The following is a 27453-nucleotide window of genomic DNA, read 5'->3' as shown; positions in this document are numbered from 1 at the left end:
ACACATATCGCCCACACACTTCACAGACAGCAGACTAAGATCCTCTTTGGGTGAAAGTTCTAGCAATACCCTAGCTAGCAAGAGATGCCTTAAAGACAGAGTAGTGGGGGGGGGGGGTATATTTTGAAAGACTTTCATCAGACATGACTAAAATGAGAAATTTTGGAAATTAAAGAGAAAAAGCTGCAAGGAATGATTCCTTTTGCATATTCTGTGTCCTGACTGATCATAGCTTGGCAGACAAATGCAATTCAGCCCCTGCTTTCAAAGAACCTGCGGATGAATCAGAACAGAGGTCCAAGGCCTGCTAACATAGGCAGCTGTGAGCAGAGTCATAGTGGGAAGAAGGATGACATTGACTAGAGGAGGGGCTCACTATGGACCCCAGAATGACATTGATGATGACTGAGATATAGAGTACCATCATGACAAAACTTCTTCAGAAAGGACTGTGAGGATGGGCAAATTCCTGGCACCCACAGAACAATTAAAGAAGAACCAAACCCGAGGCTGGAGGCTTAGTAAGGACATCAAAAGCAGAGTTAAACTAGGGAGAATTTGGGCTGAACCAAATGTGATAAGAGAAGTGAGGTGAAGTCCACAATCCAACCACCTTACACAACCAATGTTCTAGAATATTCCACTGAACACGTACATCAAGAGGAAACTTTCCCCATGTGTTTTTGTAACTCTGGCTTTGAAATCTTCAATGCCTTCCAAATATCCACTGAATAAAACCCGAGTTCATCTCCATCTCCCTCCCTCCTGTTCTCACTAGCGTCTGTTCTCCTCTGCCCACAGCTCACCAGTGCTGTCTCTTGTGCACACTGCAGCTACTCTTACCACATATCTTCCTAGATTCCATTCCTGCCGCCGAACAATTTCCCTACGACCCCCTAGCGACCTGTGCTACAAAATCCACTTGCAACGTGTGAGGCCGTCACTGCTGGGGGTTCTTTCTGACCATGCTAAATTCACACGTTACAATGTGCTAGCAGATAGCTCCCTTCCATGCGCATTTTAATACGTTATCTAGTTTGGGCCCTTAATTATTTGTCAAATGCCTCTTTGGCAGTGAGCATATGATGCATATATTTGACAAATTATTAACATTTAAGGCATAGAAGAACCAAAAGAAAGACTGAAGAGAAGCAAACTGCATTTTACTTCCCAAGAATGCCTTCAGGTTCTCTTGATAAATGTCTGATAGATGGGCAAGATATGAGTGAAACTTAGCCAAATAATTATATACACATAGTTTTATATCTTCATTTTCAGTGACATTAATGATTAGCTCTTCTGAAAATACGTGAACCAGGTCAGAACCAGCCCTGACTCTGTGTAGAGCCTGGATGCACATCTAAATGAGTATGCATTTATACACAGGAGGATATTGGGAGCCGTACAAAGTAGCATGCTTACATCAGAATAAACTCTGGATCCAATTACACGAGCATAATGTGGATTTGCCTGCATACAGTTGCGAGGACAGTACACTCTGAAAAAAAAAAAAAGACATAAAGTAAGCTGGTGAATTCAGTGTTTCTTAGTAATAAAACCAAAATGCTATATCAAAATAAATTCAACAATGCAGGCCCTGCTTACCCTGTTTTCCTGAGACAGGTCAATTATGCAAGCCAGCAGCGGGCACAGTGCCTTCTACTTACTTCCAGGTTTGAACAAAGATACGGATTTTGTTTTTGTTTTGTTTTTTAATTTACGCAGAAGCCTTCTGCCTTGGTGACTCAGAGGAGAAAGAAACTTGAACAAAAATCTGTGGATCTGAGTTTGGAGCTCAGTGTGAGCAGAATTCGGTGAACGGACAGCGTGGGAAATCCCAGGGACTGCCCGTATGACACAGCAGGCCTCCTAACACACTGCTCTTCTCTGCATTTTGTTTCATCTACAGTTAATGTCCAAATTTCCATCTCTAGCTGGAACTTCTCTTCATTTGCACTGTGAATCCCTACCACTTTCTCAGCACTTAGCGTACATCTAACCAATAGCTCAAGCTTATCTGACATGGAATAAAAATATCTCTCATTAAAGTCCTTTCCATGTGTGGGCTTCCCATCACAACACAGTGCAATTCTATTGTTGCACAACTTCTGCCAAAGCCTCTATTGTGCCTTGGTTCCTCTTTCTCTTTTCCCTTTATTCAACTGGGCTGTAATTCTTATCAGTCATACTTAATACAACCAAGATCAGGGCTTCCCGAAAGAACTTAAACCACGGTAAGCACAGGTATGATCAGCCGCTGTGTAACTTACAGCAACACCCTCTCCCATGACCTCACCTGACTTGGTCCTCTCCAATCAGGTTACACATATTTGAACTAAAAGATGTAAGTCCAAATATGCCATTTATCTCTGATTGTTCCAAAGACTTTCTTCCTCACTGAAAATGAGTGAGCAGATCCTTGCAATATGTTCTGCATATGTGGCTCTCTTCGGCCTGCTTCCCCGTTCCCGTTAGAGGTAGTTATTCCTCAGACACACAAAACACGCCCCGTGCTCATGCCTCAGGGCCTTTACAATTCTCCCCTCTCAGCATGAGATGTTCAGACAGCCTACTACCATAGAGATATCTGATTGGCTAGGCTCATTTTTTAAAAGCTTCCAAAAGCTTTCTGTTTTTAAATTGAAACATTCCCATCCATAATAATTAAATCCATCTCTGGAATTCAAGAAACCGTCAACTAATAATTAAAAAGAAAATAATCAGTTACTTCTTCTCCACTGATATTCTGTCTCTGTTACTGTGTGTGTTTGTGTGTATGTGTGTGTGTCTCCCTCATACCCCGTACAAGCGCTTAAAGGAAATATAAACTAAAACTGAGAAAACATCATTTTATATAGTACATGAGACTTTCAACATGATAACCATATGAAAGTCCCTTATACATGATCACATCCATGAATTTTCTACTAGTATTAATAAAAAGAAAAAAAGATCTGAATCTACCCTTGCCAATTTATATAGATCTTCCTCAAGAAACAGATGTAGTAGTTACTTCTAAAATTTGCATAGTATCATACAATACTCTATACTGTGTACACGTCATAGTATATGTAAGTCAGAACCATTTAAACAAAAGTAAGAAATGACAAATTTTTGGAGGGTTGATTATTATAAAAGAACCTCTCTAGAGTTTCTGAGAACTGAAACATGTCCCTGCTGACAAGAAAGATTCTCATTGAATGTGAAAACTGCTGGGCATTCATTCTCCTCCCATGGCTGTCAAACCCTTGCCCTAGGCTCAGGCTGTGTGTACAAACAGCATCATATTCTTAGCTGGCATTTAGCCTGCAAGAAGGTCAGAGGCCACAGTTCTAGCCTGATCTCCTTTCTACTTGGATAAGTTCATGTGAAAGACAGATCGGGAGGGCTGCTTGCTCGGCTATTTCAGGATCATTACTGAGATGCGGTGATCTAGTAACCAGTCCTTCACTCACTCTTGCCTGTATGCTCTGAACAAAAGTGCTACCGACTCATTTCAGGATTAAACGTGCGTTTATAGGTCTGTTTCCATTTAAGGCATATGAGATTTCCATTAGTATTGAGTAATAACTATTCGTTATCCATTTAATAATTATGTATTTCATCATTTACTTCGGGTTGCCCTACCAGACAGATATGGAATCCATGAAGACATATTTCCTCATATTCCTTTCGGGGTAATTTCTTTGAAAGGATATGGGATAGTTATGTCTATATGCAAACTCAATTGTCCATACTACATCTCAAAGTGAGAGACTTCCACAGATAAAAAATAAAGAATCCTATTCAAATCTTATTGGCATTATTTTCATTTACCAGTTGCAATTATATTTTGTAAATTTAGGAGGTAGGTGGCAATGTTAAAATATGAATTGTGCTGGTTTCTCTTGGAAGAACTTGTCACAGAGTGAATGTTATTGTTAGCCCCACGTGTATCTGTTGAAGTCCTAACCCACACTGCTATTTGGAGATAGGCAGGGCCAATATGGATGTAATTTGGCTAAATGAGTTATTAAGTGAAGAGTCCTTATCCATCAGGATTTTAAATTAATGGCCTTGCAATAAAGGTAGATAAAAAAAAAGCTCTTCCCAGCAAGTAAAGCTGCAAAGGAGGTGGCCGTCTACAAGCTAGAGGGAGAGCCGTATCAGTGACCAAGTCAGCAGCACCTTGGTCTCAGGCTTCTAATCTTCAGCAATGTGAGAAATAAACTTCTTATGTATATACCACCAGTATGATATCTTATTATAATAGTACATGGCAACTACTTGTAGATCAAATGAGCACATGACTGCATGTGTAAGTTCTGAGACCAGGGAATGAGCAAAACTTGGAGAAGGCACAGTACAGTAGGGGTACTCGTGTACATGCAGTATGTGATGTGTTGCTGCTCCCTTCAGGAAGCAATTCTAAATCATACGAAATTCTAAACGCTAAAAGAACCAGAATCTCATATAAAAACAGGTATCACAAGACCAAAGTCATACCCATTACGTGACTATGTAGGTGCATGCACAAATCTATTTTATATATGTTTATTTTATATATAATATGCACATACCTATTCTTATTGCATGGATGAGAGAATGTGAAAAGCCTTACCTTGGGCAATGGGAGGCAGGCTTCTGAAACGGACAGAGCTGCTCCACTGTAGTCTCGCACGTCACAGCTTGAACTGAACAATTAAAGCCAAAACAAATGAATCCATTTGAAGGGAAGCATCCCATACATCGTAAAAACACAAATAAGAAAGGATCACTAACCTGTTACTTTGGACACCGTGAAGGAATTAGCAGAATGATATTTGCTGCAGACGAAAAAGAAATGTCAGTCATTTGCTTATGGACATTAGCAGCAATGTAACTCCTGATACTGCTCAGGTCTTTGTCTTCTAAACATTTTTATTAAAGTGCGTGAACAAATAGTATAAGTCCACATCACTAACTTCACAATAAACCTATACACTAATGGCCTTTGTTTCCAGAATGAGCCAAGCCTTTACAATAATGAGTATAAGAGGGAAAAAGACTGAAAAGTGACAACTGCCTTAAAGGGGCAGTGGCTATTTAATTATTAACTATTGTTAAAGGGGCTACTGGAAATGAATGACCCTCTTCTTATTGTATGAATAATGCAGAAAAGAAGGAACATAACACTAGGGATAACATTATATATTAAAATTTTAACTTGTTTTTATACACTCACATTTTGAAACCATCATTTGTTATTGAAAGATAACTAATTTGCAACATTATTTCAACAAGGCTCACCCTTTAAATTGCTTGCTTAGTATTAAAGATGTAAAACCTTAACATTCTTTTGTTTCTACCAGTTTCAAATTCAATATTTAATATTGTTCATTTATAATGTGATCCTACAAATCAACAACTTCTTTCTTCACAAAACCAACAAAATGGATCACACTTCATATTTCATTAGCATTTCTATCGCGGACAACCAAAATTGAAGTTGAAAATAGAAAAACTGCTCCTCAATGCATCATCAACCAGCATCTGTTTCACTAATGACTATTATTTATTTTTTTTCAAAACAAGATCTCACTATGTAGCTCTGCCTGTATGGAACTCACTGTGAAGAACTGGTTGGCCTTAAACTCACAAAGATTCAAATGTTTTTGCCTCCCATATGCTAGAATTAAAAATATACACCTCTACACCCAGCAGTGAATTCCAGTTTAATCTGTGAAACTTGACACAAGTGTACACTTACAAGGAAAGTCTACGGTATGATTCGTAAGGAAAGTCTTCTGTCTGGAGTTCAATGCTCTTTCACTTAGGAGGAAAGGGACCACACGAAGATGTTTCAAAAGACTCCACTTTCTATTTTAAATCGCATTTAAAACGGTCCATGTTTCAGAATGACATACATTATACTAAATTTGAGAAACATTTAAAACGTGAATCAAAGCCGTTCATGTGTTTAAGTTACACTTGCACGAAAGAACGTGCAGTTAATTAGCCTTCTTCGGGGTATTTGTAGCATAGCTGAACAATGTATGGCTTAATCTCAAAATATGGCTATAGTTAAAAATCTTTTTGCTTGCTATGTATAAAAGTTTTGCCTTTGCATGTATGCCTGGTTCCTGCTAATCCCACAATCCCTGCCACTGGAGTTACAGACAGTTGTGAGCAACCACGTGGGTGCTGCGAACCAAACCTGCATCTGCTGAAAGAGCTAAAAACAGGGATTTTCACCTCTGAGACATCTGCCCAACCCTGCAAGCTAACTGTAAATTTGCGTGCACTTACAGAATTCCCGACAGTTCAGAATTTTACCATCCTTAAGCTAAATGATTTAGCTTTGAATTTGTAGGCTTTCCTCATGTTTTTATATGTGGAAAGTCTAAGATAAAATGAACTTTGAAAATTAGCAATTGCTCTCCCATAAATTCTTCTATAATTGGGTCAAAAGATATGTTAGCTCGTCATTACAACTTAATTTCATCTGACAGGAAAGATCATTCAGGTTCTTACCCAACTGTTTGAACGCCATTTCTGTTGGACTTGATGAAGTAATGCCTTCTTCCTTGTCTAGTGACATCGACCCACCCGCCTTCGTTGTCTATGATCCCATAGTGGATGGCAGCTCGACAGATACTGGATTGCTTTCAGAGAAGGAAAAGGCACAGGGTGTTAAAGAATTTAAGCTCTGTCTGATGGAGCAAATTACACTGTATATGACTCTAACATAACATAAGCATTTCTGAGAAAACAATCTACATGTAGTATAAGTTGTATGTTCATCCTTGAACATGGATGCCATATGAAAAGACTGTTCCCGAATGATTCTCACTTCCACTTACCATTTCATAGTGTACACTCCCGATGACTTTAGCTTTACTGTCCAAGCAGCCTGCCGGGCACTCGTACCTATGTGACAGGCATAAGAAAGCAATGTCAGTTTCTCTACACACAGAATGCAAATACTTCCTTTATCTTGTCAACTGATGCTGAGACTCAAGTGATGCCTACCTGTTACAGGTGGTCCCTTTACACTGGTCCCGCAACCTTACTTCACAAGAAACAATCTGAGCTAAAAAATAAACAAAAATGCCAAATTAGTTTTAATAACTCTAAAGCTTTTAAAATGGGTTTCATGCTTTATTAAAGCTCGCAGGGGTTTTGTTTCAGATTTCGTTTGGTTGGTTTTATTTTTTATGTTTTTTTTTTTTGTTTTGTTTTTTCCCTGATACGGGGATTCTCTGTGTAGCTTTGGTGCCTGTCCTGGAACTCACTCTGTAGGCCAGGCTGACCTTGAACTCACAAAGATCCACCTGAATCTGCTTTCTGAGTGCTGGGATTAAAGGCATGTGTCACCACCACCCAGCTGAAACATGCTTTTTATATTCTGAAAACATGTGAATAAAATGTGGGCAGTTATCACCCGTGCAGAGCATGAGCAGCTGACACGCGATGAGGGTCTTACACATCTGCTGCGTGCTGATGACTTCATTTCTGTTACTATCATCTGATCTCGTCCGAACGTGCGTGTCGTGGACCTGAGCCTGTTGCCGCTCAATTTCATTTGTTTCTTCTTCACGAGGCGTGTAATACCTGTCCGACCCTTCTGTCACAGGGAAAAGATTAAAAAATATGGATTTTACTTATATGAGCACAAATTATTAATCAATGCTTCTCTATACCTGTTAAGTAATTTAAAACTAAAAACTCAGTACTCTTTGGGCACAGGTTTGTGACACAAGTTCATGGTTTTGTGTACCACACTGAAGTGAAGTACACATGATAACCATTAAGCCCTTATTTTTTTTATTTGTGTGTGTGTGTGTGTTAGTGCCTAACTAATATTCAGAAGACTCAGCTCTAATCTTTTTACAGTATGGTATCCATGTTTTTTGTTTTTTTTATTAAAATGCCTTGAAGCTGACCTTGTTATATAGTAACATCGGGGGTTAGGAAGTGCACGTTTCTCTCCCACAGGAAGTGCACATTTCTCTCCCAAAGGAAGTGCACATTTCTCTATCACAGGAAGCCCACATTACTCTCCCACAGGAAGTCCACATTTCTCTCCCACAGGAAGTGCACATTTTCCCCTTAAAGGATGGGCATACCCTTGCTATCTGCATTTGTTACAGCATCAACTTCCAGAATTTTTGTTTCTTTTAGGATAACTTAAAAAAATATTTATCTTTAAATTAGAGGAGAGTTTCAAGCTTGGAATTTGAAATCACTCCCATCCCTGGTGTGGACTATGTCAAGAGCCCATTTTGTGTCACTACCCATCCCTGGTGTGGACTGTGTTAAGAGCCCATCAGTGTTGTGCTGTAAAAAGGTTTTCACTTGTGTCCATAAACTCAGAACTTAGAAGAAAGGTGGGAATACAGAGGAGTGTCAGTTTTACAACACTCATGAAGGGCAGAGAGGGTGTAGCTTTGGGAGTGGAATCTACCAAGACCATCACAGAAGGAGAACATGCTGCAAAGTGGCTAGGAATTCAGACAGGAACACACAATATGGAAGAAGAATAGGTATTTCCTGTCTGCCCATTGTCACTAAGGAACATTCAGTCAATAAGGAAAACAAAGACATGTCTCTCCATGAGCACTGAGCATCGTTCAAGACTATCTATATGCATGATTTATATTAAACCAAAAAATGCAAAGCAGAAGGTAAAATGTGACCAAAAGGATATCCAAGTTGATGACTTTTCATAAACATTTGTCATATGCATATCCACAGGCATTGTTAAAAAGGCATTATATTTATATTTACATGTTTTCAAGACAGGGTTTCAGCTATTCCAAGCTGGCCTTGAACTTGCTGAACAGTTGAGGATGGTTGAACTCCACCTTCCTAGTGCTGAGATTAAAGGTGAATACTACCGCTCCTGTGCTACGGATGCAGCTAGGCAAGCAGTCTAGTACCTGAGTCTTATATTTACATGTTAAGACGTCAAATATACTTGAGGGCACAGATTTAATAAGTTGCACAGCATGGCTGCACTTTTAAAATTGTTTTGGCATATGAAATATAGTCTATGGTGAGAAATGGGGATGCATTCTGACTCATGGTTCATGGATCAGTACAATACACAGAGACAAACTTTTGTCCAAATCCTCAAAGAACTAAAAATGAAATAAGTTAAATTGCCAGATTCTTAAAAATGACAGTTATGGAGAAAACTCTCAAGGACACATTAATATGATTCTTAAGAAATAGATTCTTACTCGGAAGTTATGAGGGGGTTCTAGAAGCAGTTGTCTAAAACCCTTGCTACTGTCCTGTAGGCACATGACCCAGTCATAAGGAGTTCACCACAATAATCTTTTTAAAATAGTTTGAAAATAATTATTCATACTTAAAATTATTCCCTCAAAATGTTTGAATTAGCACTGTATAAAGCATTCATGTGATAGCCAATGTGGGTTTAGACTTCTTTTCAATTTCCCAATGCTGGAGATTCCACAGAGCACCTCTCGCACCAACATGAGCCAAACACTAGCCTTTGGCCACACCCCCAATAATAGACCCCACAATGCAAAGCTAGATAAACTGAGGCTTTAAAGTGAGAACCACAGCCACACAACACTGACCTTTGTAGCACAAGTTTTCTCTACAGCCTCCTCCGAAACTGGGTGGGCAAGCAGAGCAAGGCCGGCCATGTTTGTAAGGGGCATGGCCCCACCAGTTTCCCCTGAAGAAATGATAGAGATGATCCACTCCATTAAAACATCTGATAGCATTACTAATATATTACAAACATCACTACAGAAGCATTGGGGGAGTAATAGTACAGACATCTTAGGATATGGGCCTTTATATATTTTAGTTATGAAATCCTTTGGGTCTAGGTTTACATACAGTTAAATGTCTCATTGTTATTAAGACTTTCAAAGTAACTTGAATTGAATTCTATTAAAAATTTAAAAATCAAACATTTACAGAAAAAATGAATTCAAATGGATATTCGCCTATTTCGTGTATATCAATAATTTAAGTTTGAGTCTCAGAATTGTTTTGTGAAATTCTAACATAATCATTCAAGTCTTCATTACACAGGAAAATATATTTGTTTCTCAACTAATGCATAGCTGAAAAAAATCTCTCATCAAAATTACTAAATATGAACTATACTGGTATAATATATGAGGTTGAAAAACATATAAATGTGTTTTATGACTTTAAGGAAGATGGCAGGTTCAAATCTGCCATTCCCTTTGAGCAGTGAAGAATGCACTGAACAACTACAATCACTGCTATGGGAGATGAACCGAACTAAGCAATACACTCTATGAATATACCTTGACAATGAGAAAAATCAGCCTTAGGAAACTATTTTCACATTCGGAAAACTTTCCACGAGACACCCATGCCTTGCCCACTCACTTGGGAGAGTAATTGCACACCAAGTAGACAGCCTTGGGCCATATCTGTCCCCAGATGTTCATGTTGTGGCACAGATTGATGGCGCAGCCTATCCTGCTGCTAGTCGCCCACACCACCTGTGATAGAGAAGAGAGGCTCAGGCGGGGTGGAAGTGAAAAGAAACAGCGGTGCATCAAAGAGAGACGGACATAGCAGAGCTGTGGCAGCCAAGACTGATCATCCACACTGGAATGAGAGCTGTCAAACCAGTAGCTTGCCAAAGATCTGGGTTTGGGATTGTTATTCCATTCATAAAAGAGATTTGCAGGTCAATAGCTCTCTCTGCAATGCAATGTCAGCATTTTCAAAGCACAAACGTACTAAATAATTCAAAACTCTACCTCCAGCTTATGCTATGAACATTTCTATGAAGAAGTTAACTATCCAAAGTAACGGAACTCTGTATCTCAAATCAGAAGTAAAAGTGGAGCTCTCAGAGGCTCTCCACTCCAGAACTCAGGGCAGCAGCGACCTCTGCCTGTTTGAGCCCGTCTTCCTTCATTTTATTTAGAGATTAGGAATATACCCAATACTAAATGTGAACATAAAATACAATATATATTTTTATATATAATGTACATATTATAAATCTTTCATATATGTAAATAGTAAATGTCAATGGTAAAGTATATTTTGGTATCAAATTGATTAAGAAGATGGCAAACTGCTCCTCCACCGTATCTATTAGAGCCATAATAAAATATTTCACATGTAAAGTCATTAAAATAATCTTTTTAAGGAAGTATTGGGACTTCTGTGATGATAATCACATTAAATAATACAAGAAATACACATGTTTGTATGTTCTTCTCTAGTTCAGTAACTGAATTTGGAGGAGGCAACTATAGGTCACACAAAACATACCTGAGTGTAGTGTGTACACACGGGGCCAGAGCATCTGAAAGGACAATACGGGTTGCATTCATGTTCATATGGGTAGCTGAAGTCTCTCACTTCATCATACCACGCTTGCACATGAAATGTTGGGGGTCGATATCTGTTAGAAGAAAAAAATCACAAGAAACAAGAAAAGTTGGGGAAAATATAAAACCAATTTAGATTGGCAAATCTTGACAGAAAGCTCCTTCTGAGTAAGCTTACATATACAAATGATGCAAAAATAAGCTAGGAAGTCCGTGACTATTCTGGTAGGATATTGAGTTTCCTTTGTTTTGTGGTTAGCGCTTTTACTTTCAGGTACTAAAGACTAGAAAATTTGCAGTGGTAGATTAATGAACATTTCATTCATAACATTTGTGTTTCCAGAAACAAAAAGCTGTGCCTTCCACTACCTTCCCCAGTGGGCTCCCAAATTCTGTCCAATGGAGGGCAGCAGGCTTGCAGGTCCATGTTCCCACAAACATGTTTCAGCCCAGGATTCTGCAGATCTTTCCAGCTCCACATCCCACGTCTACAGGGTACACAGAAGAAAACACAGACATACAATATGCATGTTGGACATTTCTTCAAATACAAATTACTCGGTTCTATTTTTCTTTTTTCTTTATTAAGTAAAAACACATCAGTCTGGCTTTTTCCTCATCTACAACCCTGAGTTTTTCCTTCCTGCTCAACTCCCTTGACTATATATTTCCCTCTCCTAATGAGTCTACACATTTTTAGAATTGTCAGAGTGTTTGCAAAGGCATTTACTGGACTCCTCTGCCTAAAATGTGGCCAACACAATCCCACAGGTTTCTACTGTAAGGGCTCCTTATCTAAAGCATGCTGTACCTGCAGGGCTTGTCCTGGTCTCTTTGGTAATTTGCCAGGCAGACCTCAATTCTTGGCTTTCTTTCCTCTATTACCTAACATGGTTTCCCATTACCTCTCCGAATCTATAAGAGAGCCCTCTCTGGGCTTTCAAAGCTTTGTTACATTCCTTTCTTGGGCACTATTACCCTGCATGGCAATGCTTATTTACATGTCTACTTCTCCCAAGGGATGATGAGTTGCCTGGTGGTAGTCATGCAACTCCTCTTGGTACCTTTGGCCTATTTTCTGTGTCCATACTATAGACACAGTGACAAATAAGTACATGTTACATACTTGAAAAAAAAATAATGAAACCAACTACAATAAAGTATACACGATCCTTATTTATGAAATTCAATGAAGGTGACTGGCTCATTTAGAAAATAATTTATAAAGAACCAAAATACAAATTGATAGCTTAGTAAGTTTTCCAAGGTCTGAGTTTAGTGTTCAAGTTGTTACTGATTCAAAACATAGGCTGTTGTACTAAACATAATATTAAAATCACAAACCATGTAGAACTGAGTTCTCTGGCCCTTTCAGAACAGAACTCCACAAGATAAATAGACAGGAAAGCAGGCCCAGGAATGGAAGATTTGAACAGTTTCAGGGATAGGGTTGCAGAAGAACAGACAGAACAAAACAATACATACAAGTATTTAGACACCTCGAAGTTGATTGTCGACTGAAGGTAAGCTGTCAGGGAAAAGACATGGCAGAGCCATACAGTTACCACAAAGGCATAAGAGAAATGGCAATCACGTGTCTGTGTATTCCTTTGGTAGAATGCCACACGATTGCAGCTTGCACAGTAATAGTGGTATGCACACCAAGTACAGTGTAAGAACCTACAAAGGCAGTTAGATCTAAAGAAAAATACACAGATTAGTAATTTCAGAAAATGATACAAAACAGTGAGAATGATAAAGAATTCTAGAATTATTAAAACTGGGAGGGACAGAAACAATGAGATGGCTTTTTTTTTAAAGCCATGAATCAGAAAAGCTGAAGGAAAGAGAATGGTGAATTCAACTACAGCAAGAACAAAGAGATTTCAGGAGTAGAGGGGTAATGATGCCACAAAGAGATCAAGACAAGAGACTGACTAAGTAACAATACATGAATAAGAGCAATTCCACATCAGGAATGGAGAAATCTGGCCGTAGAGGTCCGAAAGTGAATGGAAGTCAAAGTCAATCATGGTGACTCTCCCAACATTTAGGAGAGTGGTGTTGGAGAAGCTAAGAAAGGGGAGAGTCAGGGTCTAAGGAAAAGTGTTTGCTTTCTGTGATTTTATAAGCTGAAAGAACTCTAATGTGACCACAGACTGAAAGATTCTATTAAGAGATCCTCAACCCTCCTATGTACACACACACACGAGCACAAACATGTACATTCTTTCAACACACTCATATATACACATACATATTCCTACACACTCAAATACACAAATGCACAAACATATACAGGGATGGAAATCTTTCTTCCTCATCACATAATTTTTCATAAATGAATATTTCTTCTCTTTCAATTGTGGATTTGAAATATGTAAAATGCTTTCCCAGTCACAAAGTAATATTTTGTAATAAGTAAGTACATTCTTAATATAGTATACCTTTATTATGTACCAGGAATACAAAAACATCTTTACATTCAACTAAAAACTAAAGTGAGGCAAACAATAGTTGGTTTTTACTCTGGATTAATATCAAATATTCCAAATAACAATAGACATCAGAAGTATATGCTGCCAAAATATTAAACAGGTAAGTACTTGATTTGCAGATATAAACAAACTATTAACTAATTTCACTATTTGTTTATGTTAAATTACACATTTTAATTTATAATACAAAATATTCAACTCATTGTTGTTATCTATTTAACAAAAATTTACACAATATAATGAATTTGGATGAAGTCCTAGAGAATGGGCAAAATGCAGTCTTCTTTGTACCAGAAAATGTGAAAAAATAATCACTTTCCCAATAACCAGGTTTTCAGGCAAAGTAGAGTGTCCTTAAAAGGCAAAGGTTTTGTCTTCAATCTTAAAACAGTGCTTTAAATCATATTACAAAACCACACCAGCCCATAGGTTTTCCAGTAGGCCAACCTGAGAAAACAATCCAGAAATAAGAAAAAAAAAATCACAAATAGAACTTACTTGGCTAAAACAAAGTATTTAGCGAGCATTGTATTGATATTTAAAGACATTGTAGAATTCCTGTCTCCCCCTTACAAGCAGAGCCGCAGCAACTCGCTTCTAACAAACGGAATGAGACCCTGAGAACACTGGGGTCAGTTATGAAACAGAGCTTCTATTTGGTTCTCTTTTCAGATACATCTTGACTAACTTGAGCCAACACATTATGCAGCCAACCACAGAGGAAAATTGGCGGGAAGGCCACTGTGGAAGGACCACACAGAGGGAGCAGCAGCTGTGTGATTTCTTGGCCCAGGCTTGAGAGCGGAGAGCATACAGACCCTCAGGTGATAGTGGCTCAGATCCAGTAAATAAGTGAGTGCTGCACACCCACTACCCTCTCCTAAGGACCACCCAGGGGGCCCACAGAGAAGACCTGGAGACTACTGAAAGCCAATTTCGTCTTGCTTTGCACTTGACTGTATACTCTGGGTCGTGAGGCTTTCCGTAGAAACTGGAAAGTTTAAGAAAGGATATACAACTGCTTCTAAACTCATAAATCTGTGTTTTCCAAAACAGTGTTTATATCTGTTACAGTAAAAATGAAATAAATTTTAAAACGTGCTCAAACATGTTAGATTAACCTTCCTTAACTACAAAATCTGTCAGATGAAATACAAGGTAACTCAGAAAGATGTTGTTAAAGACTAAAGTCCAGGACATACTATGGATAACTCATACATAACAATATATGAATATATGCACATGTATTTATATATATGTAACAACAATTAGTGAAAAAAGAGGCCATGATTTTGAAGAGGAGCAAGGAGGAGTTAGTATATGGGAGAGCTTGGAGAAAGGAAAGTGAAGTGGGGAATGATGTGATTATATTATAATATCAAAAAGAAGAAATAACATTTTAAAAGCATCTAAGTATTTTTTAACATGTCGAAAATATGAGAAGTGAACAAACTTCATTTATAATCATGTTTATGTAAATATATTTATAACATCATATTTGAATATAAGGAGTATAGCAGAGAATCATGTAACTAAATGTAATTTTAAATCAATATTCAAAAATATTAATTTATAAACATTTAAAGTGATTACTTGTCTAATCATATCTAAGTGTCTAGATCATGACCAACAATGTAAATTTTTAAAAATTTCTGAATAAAGTGTTGAAAATATGGCTGCCCTGGAAGAATTACTACAAAGGACTAATAACAGCATAGTACATATACGGGTGCTTTTGGGTACATGGGTATTTTCATTCTCCAACATATTTCAGGCTTTAAGATTACAATAATTCTTACCCATACTAGTTAAATGTAGGTTGGACTCTACCCATTTCTATTTAAATTATGGTTGTAAATCAAACCAAGATGTCTTAAGAGGCCTTTTTTTCTCCCTCTGAACTATTCACCCAGCAGTAATTTGAAGTCAACTTACCCAAAATTATCATTTCTTCATAAAATGGGTGCATGAGGTATGTTGAAGAGAAAACATGTTTTGTTTTTTTTTTCCCCAGCTACATATATAACACACACCCTATGGGAAAGAACTGTTACATATTCCTTCCAATTTGGAGATAACTTCAGGTTTTAAGGACTCTGCCTCACTTTTTCTGAAAGACTTTGTCACAAGAGGGAGCAGAGAGTAGTCTCAGAAGTGGTAGAGATGGAGAAAGCAGCATTGCCCTGAAGCAATGAATGTTCTTAGTAGGGTTTCCTGGAAACATCTGAGAGATGTGATTTCTCTCAGAAATCTCCTTCCAAACAAATCCTTGGTGACCTTCCAGCAAGCAGCAAACTAACCATTTAGAACAGTATTGTCTCGTTTTAATTTCTGCAATGGAAACTTAGTATGCAGATAAACTCAACAGACAATTTCTGTGGTCTAATATTACATAAATACCATGTTCAACACCAAAGAGTTGTGCAAGACAGGACATACTGCCCTTGCGGGGTAGAGTAGACATTAATCTGACACTATTCATACATTTTTCTACAGAATTTGTGTCACTGTCACTGTCAAGGCCTTTATACCAACTTTCCTCCCTGCTGGCCCTCTACAGTTTTCACTATCAAATGTTCACATATTTAAAGGACTTCTTGTCAAAATGCAAATGACGTCTTAGTTGTACAGGAGAGCAGTTATGACATGTCCAACACATGGTGCCGGAACCACTAAGAACACAAAGAAGCAGGGCCTACTCCTGTCCATTCGTCTTTCTTTCTTTTTTTTTTTTAAATTTATTTATTTATTAAGGATTTCTGCCTCGTCCCCACAACCGCTTCCCATTTCCCTCCCCCTCCCCCCGATCAAGTCCCCCTCCCTCATCTGCTCGAAGAGCAATCAGGGTTCCCTGACCTGTGGGAAGCCCAAGGACTGCCCACCTCTATCCAGGTCTCGTACGGTGAGCATTCAAACTGCCTAGGCTCCCACAAAGCCAGTACGTGCAGTAGGATCAAAAACCCACTGCAATTGTTCTTGAATTCTCAGTATTCCTCATTGTCCGCTATGTTCAGCTAGTCCGGATTTATCCCATGCTTTTTCTGAAAAAGCATGGGATAAATCCATTCGTCTTTCTTGAATGCTGAATTCATTAGTGTTTCTACAACAGGATTGGGCATTCGTGTTTCTTCTCCTTCATTACTCAGTTGCCCCAAAGGAAAGTTTGTTCCAACACTCTCTTTACCATACCGTCCTCTCTATAAGTTTAAACACACAATTTATCAATTGTTATGTCTTCTTTCTCTTTCTCCATTTCCAGATGAGAATTTGGAAAACAGAATCCTGCTGTGTATGTCTTCTGAGTTTTCTGTGTCTCCTAATCTATAACTTGACTAACATATAAGGGTTATATGTCTGACTGTCGAAGGACGCTTTCTGCTTCCCATCGCACCAGATGCCCAAGGTGGGCAGCCACTTAGTTCAGAGACAGAACGTCCAGGGTTCATGTCTCAAACATACTTGGGGTTAAGTGCAAGTGGTAGAGTAATCATAATGCAAAAAGTAAAGCCCGTAAACTTGAATTATTTTTGTGAATGCTATTACTTTTGTATAGTAAACCAAAGACTACAAAGCCTCCATTATTTTTATTGACATTTAACTGAGTGGGAAAGAATTTGGATGGGAGATATAGCCTGGTAGTTAAAAGCATAGGATTCTCTTTGATTCGAGCTGTTTCGCACTGCATGACTCTTCACAATATCAACATCCATTCTCTAACTTTTATCCCAAGCCCCATCTCTTCACTGGACACTAATTAGAATCAAGAAGACAATACGTCAAACTCAGTCTTGTCCTAAAAGACCTTATGACTTCATTCTCATCTTGTCCTGTTTCTCCTTATGCCACAGAAAGTGCAATGAACTATGCTTTAAACATCATCTCTAATTCTCCTTAGCCTTTGCCCTTCAACATAAAGTGAGTCACCCATATCAATGAAGCTTATTCTGAAACTACCTGCATCATCCCCTCTTTAGGAGTCTCATGCTGGTCCAAACCATCTCGCTTAAGATGAAAGGATGTCTTCCTAAGTTAAGTCTCCATCTTCTATCAGACCATGGTCTACCAGACAATAGGAGTAATTTTATGACAATTCACAACACTTTAAATAAAGGACACACCGGTCTCTTAGAAGAAGCTGTCCAATGGGTTTACATTTTGCTCAGAATAAAATAATCTGATTTTCTTTTTATTTGAGACACAAAATGTTTCGAACCCATGCTTACATATCTATATAATTTTTTATTGCCATGGTTGTTGAAGAAGATTCAGTCACCTTGAACTGCTTTGTAAAACTCCAGTTATATTCCATCTTATTCTGGAGTGAAAGGTTTTGTGCCTGTCGTTTCTCCTGCCTAGTCTGATGGCCTCTGTATCCATGTTTAGCTGAAGCATTGTAATCCTGCTGTAAATGAAAAGCTTTCCTATGTTGTAATACTGATTAATGGTAGCTTAGTTTCATGTCTATCATTTTTTTTGTACTTCATTCACCTTATGTTTGTGAACTTGGTGATTTTCTGAACATTAATAATTTTCTGAAACTCAAGTGAAATGTCTGGAGCAAAAAACAGTGTTAAGCCAATGTATACTGAATATCATGCATTCCTGAATTTATTTGTATTGACACAAATAAATTGTTTCAACAACTTTAAAAACCTTGTTACCTAGTTTTAAAATTATAAAGACAACAAATACTCAGAAGAAAAGTAGACACATATACAGCAGATCAGTGATTTTCAGTCTCTCGGTCAAAATCCCGTTGATGATTGCATATCAGATCTCCTGCATATCAGCTATGTACATTACAATTGATAAAAGTAGAAAAATTACAGTTATGAAATAGTAATGAAATAATTTGATGACTAGTGGTCACCACAACATAAGGAACTGTGTTAGGGTCACAGTAGTAGGAAGCTTCAGAACTGCTACCTTAGACAGACTTGATATAATATATTATCAATAAAATACTGGGAATGTTTTGAATATATAAACTCATAACAGGACCGAGTAAGTAAATCTGAACAACAAAGAGAAAATGGTCCTGAATTACCATCATTCTTGCTGTGATTATATTTATACAAATGAATATTTTCAATTTTTCATAAAGGTACACAATAAAGACAACTGAATATGCAAAGAAATTGCATTTTCATATAAGCTATGACTAAGTTTGAAATGTGATCTCTAACTGAAGTTGAAAACTTTCGCCTTGAAAAGATTTAGCACTGTGAACACTATCAACCCATATAAAATGTTGCTTAATTAGAAAGAAAATAATAATAATAATAATAAAAGACAGTTACATTCTTCTATCTAATTCTTCTTTGAACAGCTCAGATTTCTAGTGGCTCCCACACAATCAAGTACACCATAGAGCCTTCTTGTTGTCATTGGATTTTAGTTATTAAAGCATCATTTACAAGTTACTTACCTTCCTGCTTTTCTCCACTTAGTATTCGGTCCAACCCATTTCGTTCCTCCTCTCCATTTTCTCTGCGGTTCCTTCCCGCTGTCCACACCTCTAGTTTTCAGAAGGTGTCAAGAGCTCATGCCTTGAATGTCTCTATCTATAGAGATCTTAGCTCTCTTTATGAATTTAATGTCTGTATGCTCATTAACCATACCTTCACAGTGCAACCTATACATCATTAACCTACTGATGCATGTCTTAACCACATCCTAATAAATTCGCCTGGGTATTTATGCAATGTCCAGCTGAGCTTTAGCTTCCTCTAACCACAGATGCTCTATACTAACTATTCCCATTTTAGAAAATAATATCTCCAATGATGCCAGTTTTTCAAGCAGGCACAGTCATTTGCCACATGCAAAGCATAACAATACTACTTTAGAAAATGAACTCAAATGATCCACCCCTGATATCACAATGAAGATCTGAACAGAAATTGGCCTCTGTGCTGTACTGTCTCATGCTAAAATTTTCATCTTCGGTTACAGAGGAAGTAAGAGACAACTTTGGATTTAGAGAGAGGAGGTCAGACCAGGTAGGCAAACAACTAGCCACTCTGTTCTGAAAGAAGAAGAGATAGAGTGTGGTTCGGCCTCCTTTAATCTCTTGGGCTTGTATTGAATAGAATGCAATCAGTGATTTCTAGAATCTTTACAGCGTTCTGAAAGTCTTTTCAACTTTGTAGGATGCATAATGTTTTCCATTCATGAGTAAACCAGAGTGGTAACTACCACTAATTTTCAAAATTCTCCATGATGGATTGGATAGACAGGTCTTTCACCAGGAAAGGGAATTCTGTCTGCGGGCTGCCTTCTAGCCGAGTCAACTCTATGTATCTTGGAACAAGGCTTCTTTGAATTTTTCAGGATAAATGAACTGCAACGAGGTAATACTCATATTCCTGCCACTTCTCACCACCTTGACACTGTAACCCACTCCTGGTCACTATCAACTTGCCAACTGCTGCCACAACATCGTATTGTTGTACACAGCTGAGTTTCAGGCACCTACAGCCCATTTCCAGGGGAGTCTAGAACAATCCTAAAACCACTCCCTCTTCTATTCAAATGCTCAAATAGCTAAAAATCATACTGATTAAAGGTGACTCATAACATCTCCCCAATTAAATATCTGTCTTCATTTTCTATTCCACTCCCCAGGGGTACTCTCTCATCAATATGGGCCAGTTTGCTGATAGTAGTAAAATCTCCAAACCTCTGAACCTTTTCTTGCTAAAGGCATAAATACATAGCTTCTATTTGAGAGAACATTTAATTTCTTTCTTATATGTATTCTTTACTGTTGTCGCAGATATTGTTTTATGCATTCTTCCTCCTATAACTTAATTTAAATACATTTTAGAATTTACTAATATTCAAATACAAATATTTACTGAATAGATAATTCTTTTCCAGATGTGGGCACTAAGTTATAAAGATAAATATGGCATAATCTTAACCCATCTATGAATTCAAAGTCTTTGAAAGGAAATAAGACAAGTATATATTTCACTGAAATTTTACTATAAATAGGGTACAATAAAGTACTCTAGAATGGGGCAGAAGAATGGGCACATGGGAAAATGCTTTAGAAGAAGGATGACATCTGAGCTCAATTTTGAGGGGTAAACTGGAAAAGGTGGAACACAGGAATCCAGATGTAGATGCTGCAGCAGGGAAAGCAGCTGCAGGAGCATGTCCTTCATGAGGAACAGCTTCATTAAGTGTGGCAGCGTGAAAACAGGTAGCTGACGGCCCTGGTGCAGTCTGCAGGTGCTCCCTTGCTTGGTTAATTCTAGATACTTCTAAACCATGGAGGAGTCCAAAGAACTTTTGTTCAACTGAGTGACCAACACAGACAAGCTGAGGGAATTTCAGCAATACCAGTCAAGAACTAATGTGATCTAAGCTATGCAACAGGGAAGAATCCATGCAGCCTGCTAAAGAGGAAACTGTGGTGCCAAGGCAGGTTTGCGTCGAGGAACAGAGGTGACAATAGAATAGAAGAGATGGGCTGAAAGGCATTTGTGAGACAAATGTTATGAATGGATTAGCAGATGTGTCTCCATGGGCGTGGGTGTGCAAATCAGATTTGTGGACTTGAAGATGAATGTAATTCCTTGTCTGTTTCCGGGAGAGGATTGAACAAACGTCATAAGGTTCTAAGCTTTCTTTTGAAGTTACTGTGGAATGACTCTACATGGAAACCACCCCATTCATACTAGGAAACACATGAAGGAAATGCAAAGAGAGTTGCCAGATGGAAGTATGGGAGACGGAGCCAGGCAAGTTTGAATTGATAAAGCAAAATTCAGAGAAGACCATTTTCAAGGTTAAAGAAAAGATGACCAAACTATACTGATGAGACATTGTAAATGTTGAAGAAAAGAATACGAAGGACCAAACTCTACCACAAAGTCGTAAACCCGCATGATGGCAGACTAGAAGAAAGCATGTCCATTCCACAGAATAAAATATCAACTTCAATGCAACCTCTGGGCTTTGTATTTTTCCACCAGCTTTACTACTGAAGCAGCCAGGGCCCAGAAGGGTAGCAGACTATCAGGGTTCACATTCCAGTAAGCAAGAGGGACAAAATGGGAGCCTGCTGCTGTGTACATCCAAAGCCAGTGTTTTTACTTGGTAATCCCCTGTTCCTTCATTTGATGCCCTAAGGCTCAATGCTCAACTCACCCTAAACCAAATGCAGGAAATCATGATTGACACCACTAATTGAATGATTCACAAACAACACTCACCTCACAGTTCCCCATGAAAAGCTCTCAGAAGAACATTCATTACTCTCAGTTCCCTTGGAATCACCCAGGGCATGATCAAAGAATATTGTGTCCCCATGATGTGAGGACTTCAAGCCTATCTAGTCTTTTTCCTCTGTCAAACTATAAGCTCTTCAAGAAAAGACACAGCTTTCAACAATAATGTTTGAACTCTGCAAGTTGAGTGAGGATAAGGGCAGGAGTGTCAGTGTATGGCCTGGATACTGTAGAACTGAAATAGGAAACAATTATAAGCAAGGAGATTTGTTATTTCAACAGCTGATCTGAAAAGACATATAGAGTACAAACATACATAGGAAGTTACCCAGAAAACGGGTCTATGGCTAACTTTTAGATGTGAGCCTTATTTCTTAAATTAATTTTAAATTATGGAGATAACTATACTCTAAAAGGCTGATCAGTATCTATACTTGAAATTGAAGAAGTCAAAAATTTTCTCAATAGTCACTTTTAATATCCCTTCAGATTATATCCTAAAATTAATATCTCTCAAATATTACAGTGGGGCACAGAGCTCTGTAGTGTGGTTAAAGCCAGCACACAGTTTCAGTGTTAGTAGTATCTAGGGCAACACAACATAAACCCTGGCTGCTTTCTCAACCTACATTTCAAGGATAGAAGGAAACCAATGAAACAAAAATAAAACCCAAATAAGCATCTCAGACTAGACCTCATAATACTCTGTGTAGTTATTGTTGGATTTTTGTTTTTATTTTGTAAGTAGACATGAGGGGAAAAAAATCACAGAATATTTCTTATGATTTGCATATCAAATCACACACAGAGGCCCTCACATTGCCTTTTGTGAGACTGAACTCCTAAGTTCTTCCTTATTTTAAATAAGGAAGGACTGGAGGGACTGGAAAAACAGTTCAGTCCAAAAAAAAGCTTGCCACGGGCTGGAGAGATGGCTCAGAGGTTAAGAGTACTGACTGCTCTTCTACAGGTCCTGAGTTCAACTCCCAGCAACCACATGGTGGCTCACAACCATCTGTAATAAGATCTGGTGCCCTCTTCTGGCCTGCAGGCATACATGGAGGCTGAACACTGTGTATATAATAAATAGATAAATAAATAAATAAATCTTAAAAAAAAAACACCAAAGTGCTTGCCACACAGACACGGCACCTTGTTCAGATCCTCACAAGTGAGGCACTCTCCTGCTCCTGCGCCGAGCAAGGTGGTGTAAATCTGTAATGTGACCACTGGAGAAGCACAGGAGGATCCATGGATCTCATTGGCCACCTAGTCTTGCTGATCTGGAAATTTTCAGGTTCAATGAAAGACCCTATCTCAAAAAATAAGACGAGATCTCCACATGCATGCACACAGCACTTGCAAGTGCTCCCACAAACACACATGTGCACACACACATGCACATGTACACAAACATACGCCATATACACACAACCACACACACGTGAGGTCATTCAAGGTTAGCCATCGTGGAATAAATGTACAGTGGTCAACATAAGCTCCACCATTTGCTCTCATTGAAGGCTCAGTAACAAAGGAAGGCAGAGAATTTTTCATCTTAAACTCTCCAAAATAAACATGATCTGTCACATCCTGCATGGAATTTTGAGAAGAGTGAGCAATCGTTTCAGATGTCAAATGTAAACAGTGTAAGGAAGCCTAAAATTCCATTACTTTTTTTCTGCAATGGTATATTGTCAACTTGTCAGATGTATCTTAAAGAATTAAACTACAGGGTATCTCAATGAATCATCAGAACCCCTCCTGGCATGGCATTGAAGGAACTTGAGGGAGAGCCACATTAGCAAGTGGCCATTCACACGCCTCTCGTGATGATGCCAGAATTTCCACTTTTTACATGAGCCCTAATCCCCAGTTTCTGACGAAGCATCTTGAATGCTGCCTGCTTTCTTTAGGGTAAAGTAGTTTGCACGTAAGAGTTAAAATAATGTAATGGACTATTTTGTAATGGGTCATGGGATGTTAGAACTGCCATGTGTCTAGAAATGTATGTGAAGAACTATCCCCCAGGACTGATGTAAATACAGGAGAAAGGGACAGCTGGGGTGCACTGGAACTACGTCACCCTACAATTTGTCTAAAGGAGAATTTTGCTGATGAACGCTCATTAAATATGCTTGGATGACCAGAAAAAGGCAGTACAATTGATGTAAGCCAGACCCAGAAAGACAAATACAGTATATACTTACTCATAAGCAGATAATAGACATAAAGCAAAGGGCAACCAGCCTGGCTATAACCCCAGAGAACCTAGGTAACAATGAGGACCAAGAGAGAGACATGCATGGATCTGCCTAAGAAGGGCAAAAAAAGACAAGATCTCCTAAGTAACTGGGAGTGTGGAGGGCAGGGGGAGGACAGAGAAGGAGAGAAGTTGGGGGGAAATGTATAGCACAGTCCTATTCAAACAATTGAAATGAGAAGGATTTAATAACAACAACAACAAAAGGATGAAATAATATGTCATCATACGCTGTCATCAAAGTATTTGCTGTCAGACCGGTAGCAGGGTGCATTCTGGGTTCACAGGAGTATACAACACAGTTTGAAAGCCTGTGTAAATATGCAAGTTATGCTAAATATGTTAAAGAATTAACTTTGTGTCCCAAACAAGTTTATTTATATGAGGTGATTAGGGACAAAGTGATCCTTTGGAATTTAAGTAATTGCTAAGGTTTATATTTCTACTTTGAAGCTGACAAACAATAAATACATGGAGGTATCCCAGGGCAATGACATTCTAACATAAAACAACTATAAAGTGACTTGCATATTTGCAAGAAACAAAAGTCCACTTGGGAACATACCTGTACTCCAACAATACAGAACTCTTCACAAAGTTCAATTCCATTGTGTGCAGAGAGGCTCTACTGAGCAATAGGGCACAATCTTTCTACTAAGAAAATCGAATGTCAATATGGAGGTCGGCCAGATGGCTCAGCCAATAAGCACCAAGCCTGATGATTTGAGCTTGATGACCTGGATTCACATGCCAAAAGAGAGCCCTGACTCCTGAAAGTTGACCTATGACTGCCACCTCTTTATCATGGCATATGTGGACCCCCTGAACAAAAATAAATATATATAATAAAAGACATCTGAAGTCAATACAGAGACCATTTAGACTGGGGGTAACCTTCCATCAGGGGAGAGCAGCGGATTACTAACCTGCTTAGTAGGAAGAGTGGATTTGAAGGTGCTCAAATTGAAAGAGTTATTAACAAGAGGGACATGAAAATAAGAGTGTGCAGATAAGGGTATACTCGAAGAAAACTTTAAAAAATGAAAACAGAATAAGTGGTGAAAAGATTAAAGAACGGCACGAAGCAATTTGTATATGGTGCTGAATGCATCAATAAACGTTTCCTTGGCATATAGCATGTGAACAGTGTCTTACCATATATTCCATATTAGAGGCGGTTGGATACACCTGACTTCTCAGTTTATTATGGAGATCCAAGATGCTCTGCATGTCGTTGTCCGTGATGGCTCTTTTCCCTCTTTGCTTGGCTGTCCACCATTCACCATCCTCATCCATGTACTTTTCCAAAAGTTTCTCCAACAAAGTGGCGTTAGGAACCACCATAGCTGGAACGGCTGTAGCCGCGAAGAGCAGTGTGGTCACTCGGAGCCACTCCCGTGCAGTACACATCATAATGAATGGCCTCGGGGTTTCCCCGGGAAAATCTCCAAGATAGGCTCTTCCACGCCTTTTGGCTATAAGACATGTCATGTGACTAAGATGGATTTATTTTTAATAGCAAACTGCAACAAGTAAGCGCTCAGTTTTTGAGAACACCTTTTCTATAGCCCTCATTCCCCCACCGAGAATTTTCAACAACACACTGTTTGCATAAAATATTTTCCCAAGCTACCCATGAAGCCAAAAGTCAAGGGCGAAAGTAGCCAGAAAGCAAAGCTCAAGGTTTGAGAATAATTTCTGAATTTCAGGGTTTTAAAGAACACAGACTACATTTAGCCTTCAGAAAATACAGTTAGTACAGTGTTTCATTTCTATCCAGAGGTTCTTTTTTCCTGTAGAAACTTTCAAAAGTTTTTGTTGTTGTTGTTTTTAATTTAAAACACAATAACCCAATATCTATTTGTGGTTCATCGCTATTCATAATGTTCATAATGTCCATAATGGTCTGAAATTGCGAGCGAATTTTTACACTATCCATACCTGTCCCACGGGTACCCGGAGAGGGCCCGGTGGAACACTGCGAATGAATGTCCAGGTCCCTGGAACCCAAGCACAGATGAAGAAATCAATTACATTCCCTGCAAAGTTTGTGCCCAACTTGCAAACCATACCCTACCAAGAGCTCTCCTGGAGAACTTCAGAACAAGTTCCCTCGCACAGAGCAGGAGCCCACAGTTCACTGAACTGGGCAAAGAGGGCGAGCCCAGGACAACGTGAAACCAAAGAAGTCACTTGCAGGAGGAACTAAGCCAGGCTCATCTCGGTAGCCATGGATTGCCACCTATCTAGTCTGGGCCAGACTTTTCTCTCCAAGTTGGTGTTTTTCCTAGATCCTGTTTCCAAGCGGGGAGCTAGGAAAACCTGGCAGCTGGACCGCTCTGGATGCAGCTTTTGAATCGCCCTTACCTCTCCAGTGTGATGTTCCCCAGGAGAGCTGAGCTGAGCAGGACGGCGGGTCCCAGCAGCTGTCCCCAGCCTCCACACAGGATTGCACAGACGAGGCGACGGGAAAGGACCGGACCACCGCGGAACTCTGAAGTCCCTACCTTTGTGACTTCTCGCAATCCTAGGAGGAGAAGCGGATGCAGGCTCCGAAGTTAGATAGCTGAGTGGCCGCGGAAAGCAGCTCCCTAGGAACAGTGGGCCCCCTGTGTTCCTGAACCTTTGGTGCTGGAGGAGGGGTGTGGCAAGGGGAAGGCTCCGCAGCGACCGGCGACCTCGAGCTCCAGCCCGGTGCAGTCCCAGCGTGCAGAGCACAGACGCCAGGCGCTTCCGCTGCTCCCCAGCGCTCGCGGGCATTTATTGAGGTCCCTGCGCAGGCACGTGACGCCAGAGCCCTCCTTGCCCACCCCCACCTCCACCTCCACCCAGTCCTGGCCCGAGGCCCTTGAGAGTTGACTAGCAGCAAGCCTGGAGCTTTCCTGGGCGTGCTCTGGGCCTCTGCGACAGGGGCGGGGATGGTCTGGACCTTAGGAGGAGGAGAGCCCCTAACTTCTCCCTCCCCTCTCAGCTCTGCACCCTCCCCTAGTTTCTCTCTGATGAGGAGCTAAGATTCCTTGATAGTTTGGCTGCAATGGAGCTGGCCCCAGTACTTGAGGTGGGTGGGTGTGGAGGTGTCCTCAGAACCTTCAGTGTTGCACACACAAAAGGAAATCAAGGGGACAGGA

The 27453-nt window shown here is 39.4% G+C and overlaps 1 protein-coding gene across 2 annotated transcripts in view; it reads right to left on the bottom strand.

Annotated features, from left to right (window-relative positions):
* Crispld1 (cysteine rich secretory protein LCCL domain containing 1) overlaps positions 1-27014 on the bottom strand; it is a 31998-nt gene extending 4984 nt beyond the window's left edge. The window contains exons 1-13 of one of the 2 annotated variants that reach the window (XM_041667680.1): positions 26693-27014; positions 25481-25800; positions 11694-11812; positions 11266-11398; positions 10363-10478; positions 9570-9670; positions 7445-7585; positions 6991-7051; positions 6822-6888; positions 6493-6623; positions 4762-4805; positions 4601-4673; positions 1423-1498 (exon numbers count right to left, since the gene is read on the bottom strand). In XM_041667680.1, coding sequence (XP_041523614.1) covers positions 1423-1498; positions 4601-4673; positions 4762-4805; positions 6493-6623; positions 6822-6888; positions 6991-7051; positions 7445-7585; positions 9570-9670; positions 10363-10478; positions 11266-11398; positions 11694-11812; positions 25481-25738 — 1320 coding nt within the window. In that variant the 5' untranslated portion in view covers positions 25739-25800; positions 26693-27014. Of the gene's footprint in view, positions 1-1422; positions 1499-4600; positions 4674-4761; positions 4806-6492; positions 6624-6821; positions 6889-6990; positions 7052-7444; positions 7586-9569; positions 9671-10362; positions 10479-11265; positions 11399-11693; positions 11813-25480; positions 25801-26692 lie in introns of those variants that run through there. The other variant, XM_041667682.1, reaches the window with a different exon arrangement.
* Between the last annotated feature and the right edge of the window lie 439 nt (positions 27015-27453).

This window comes from Microtus oregoni, unplaced genomic scaffold (assembly GCF_018167655.1).
Source record: "Microtus oregoni isolate MIOR12 unplaced genomic scaffold, Mior012 000017F_ref0000208, whole genome shotgun sequence".
In the NCBI taxonomy this organism is placed as follows: domain Eukaryota; kingdom Metazoa; phylum Chordata; class Mammalia; order Rodentia; family Cricetidae; genus Microtus; species Microtus oregoni.
The sequence above is the reverse complement of the archived record's forward strand: the minus strand, read 5'-3'. Positions and strand labels throughout refer to the sequence as shown.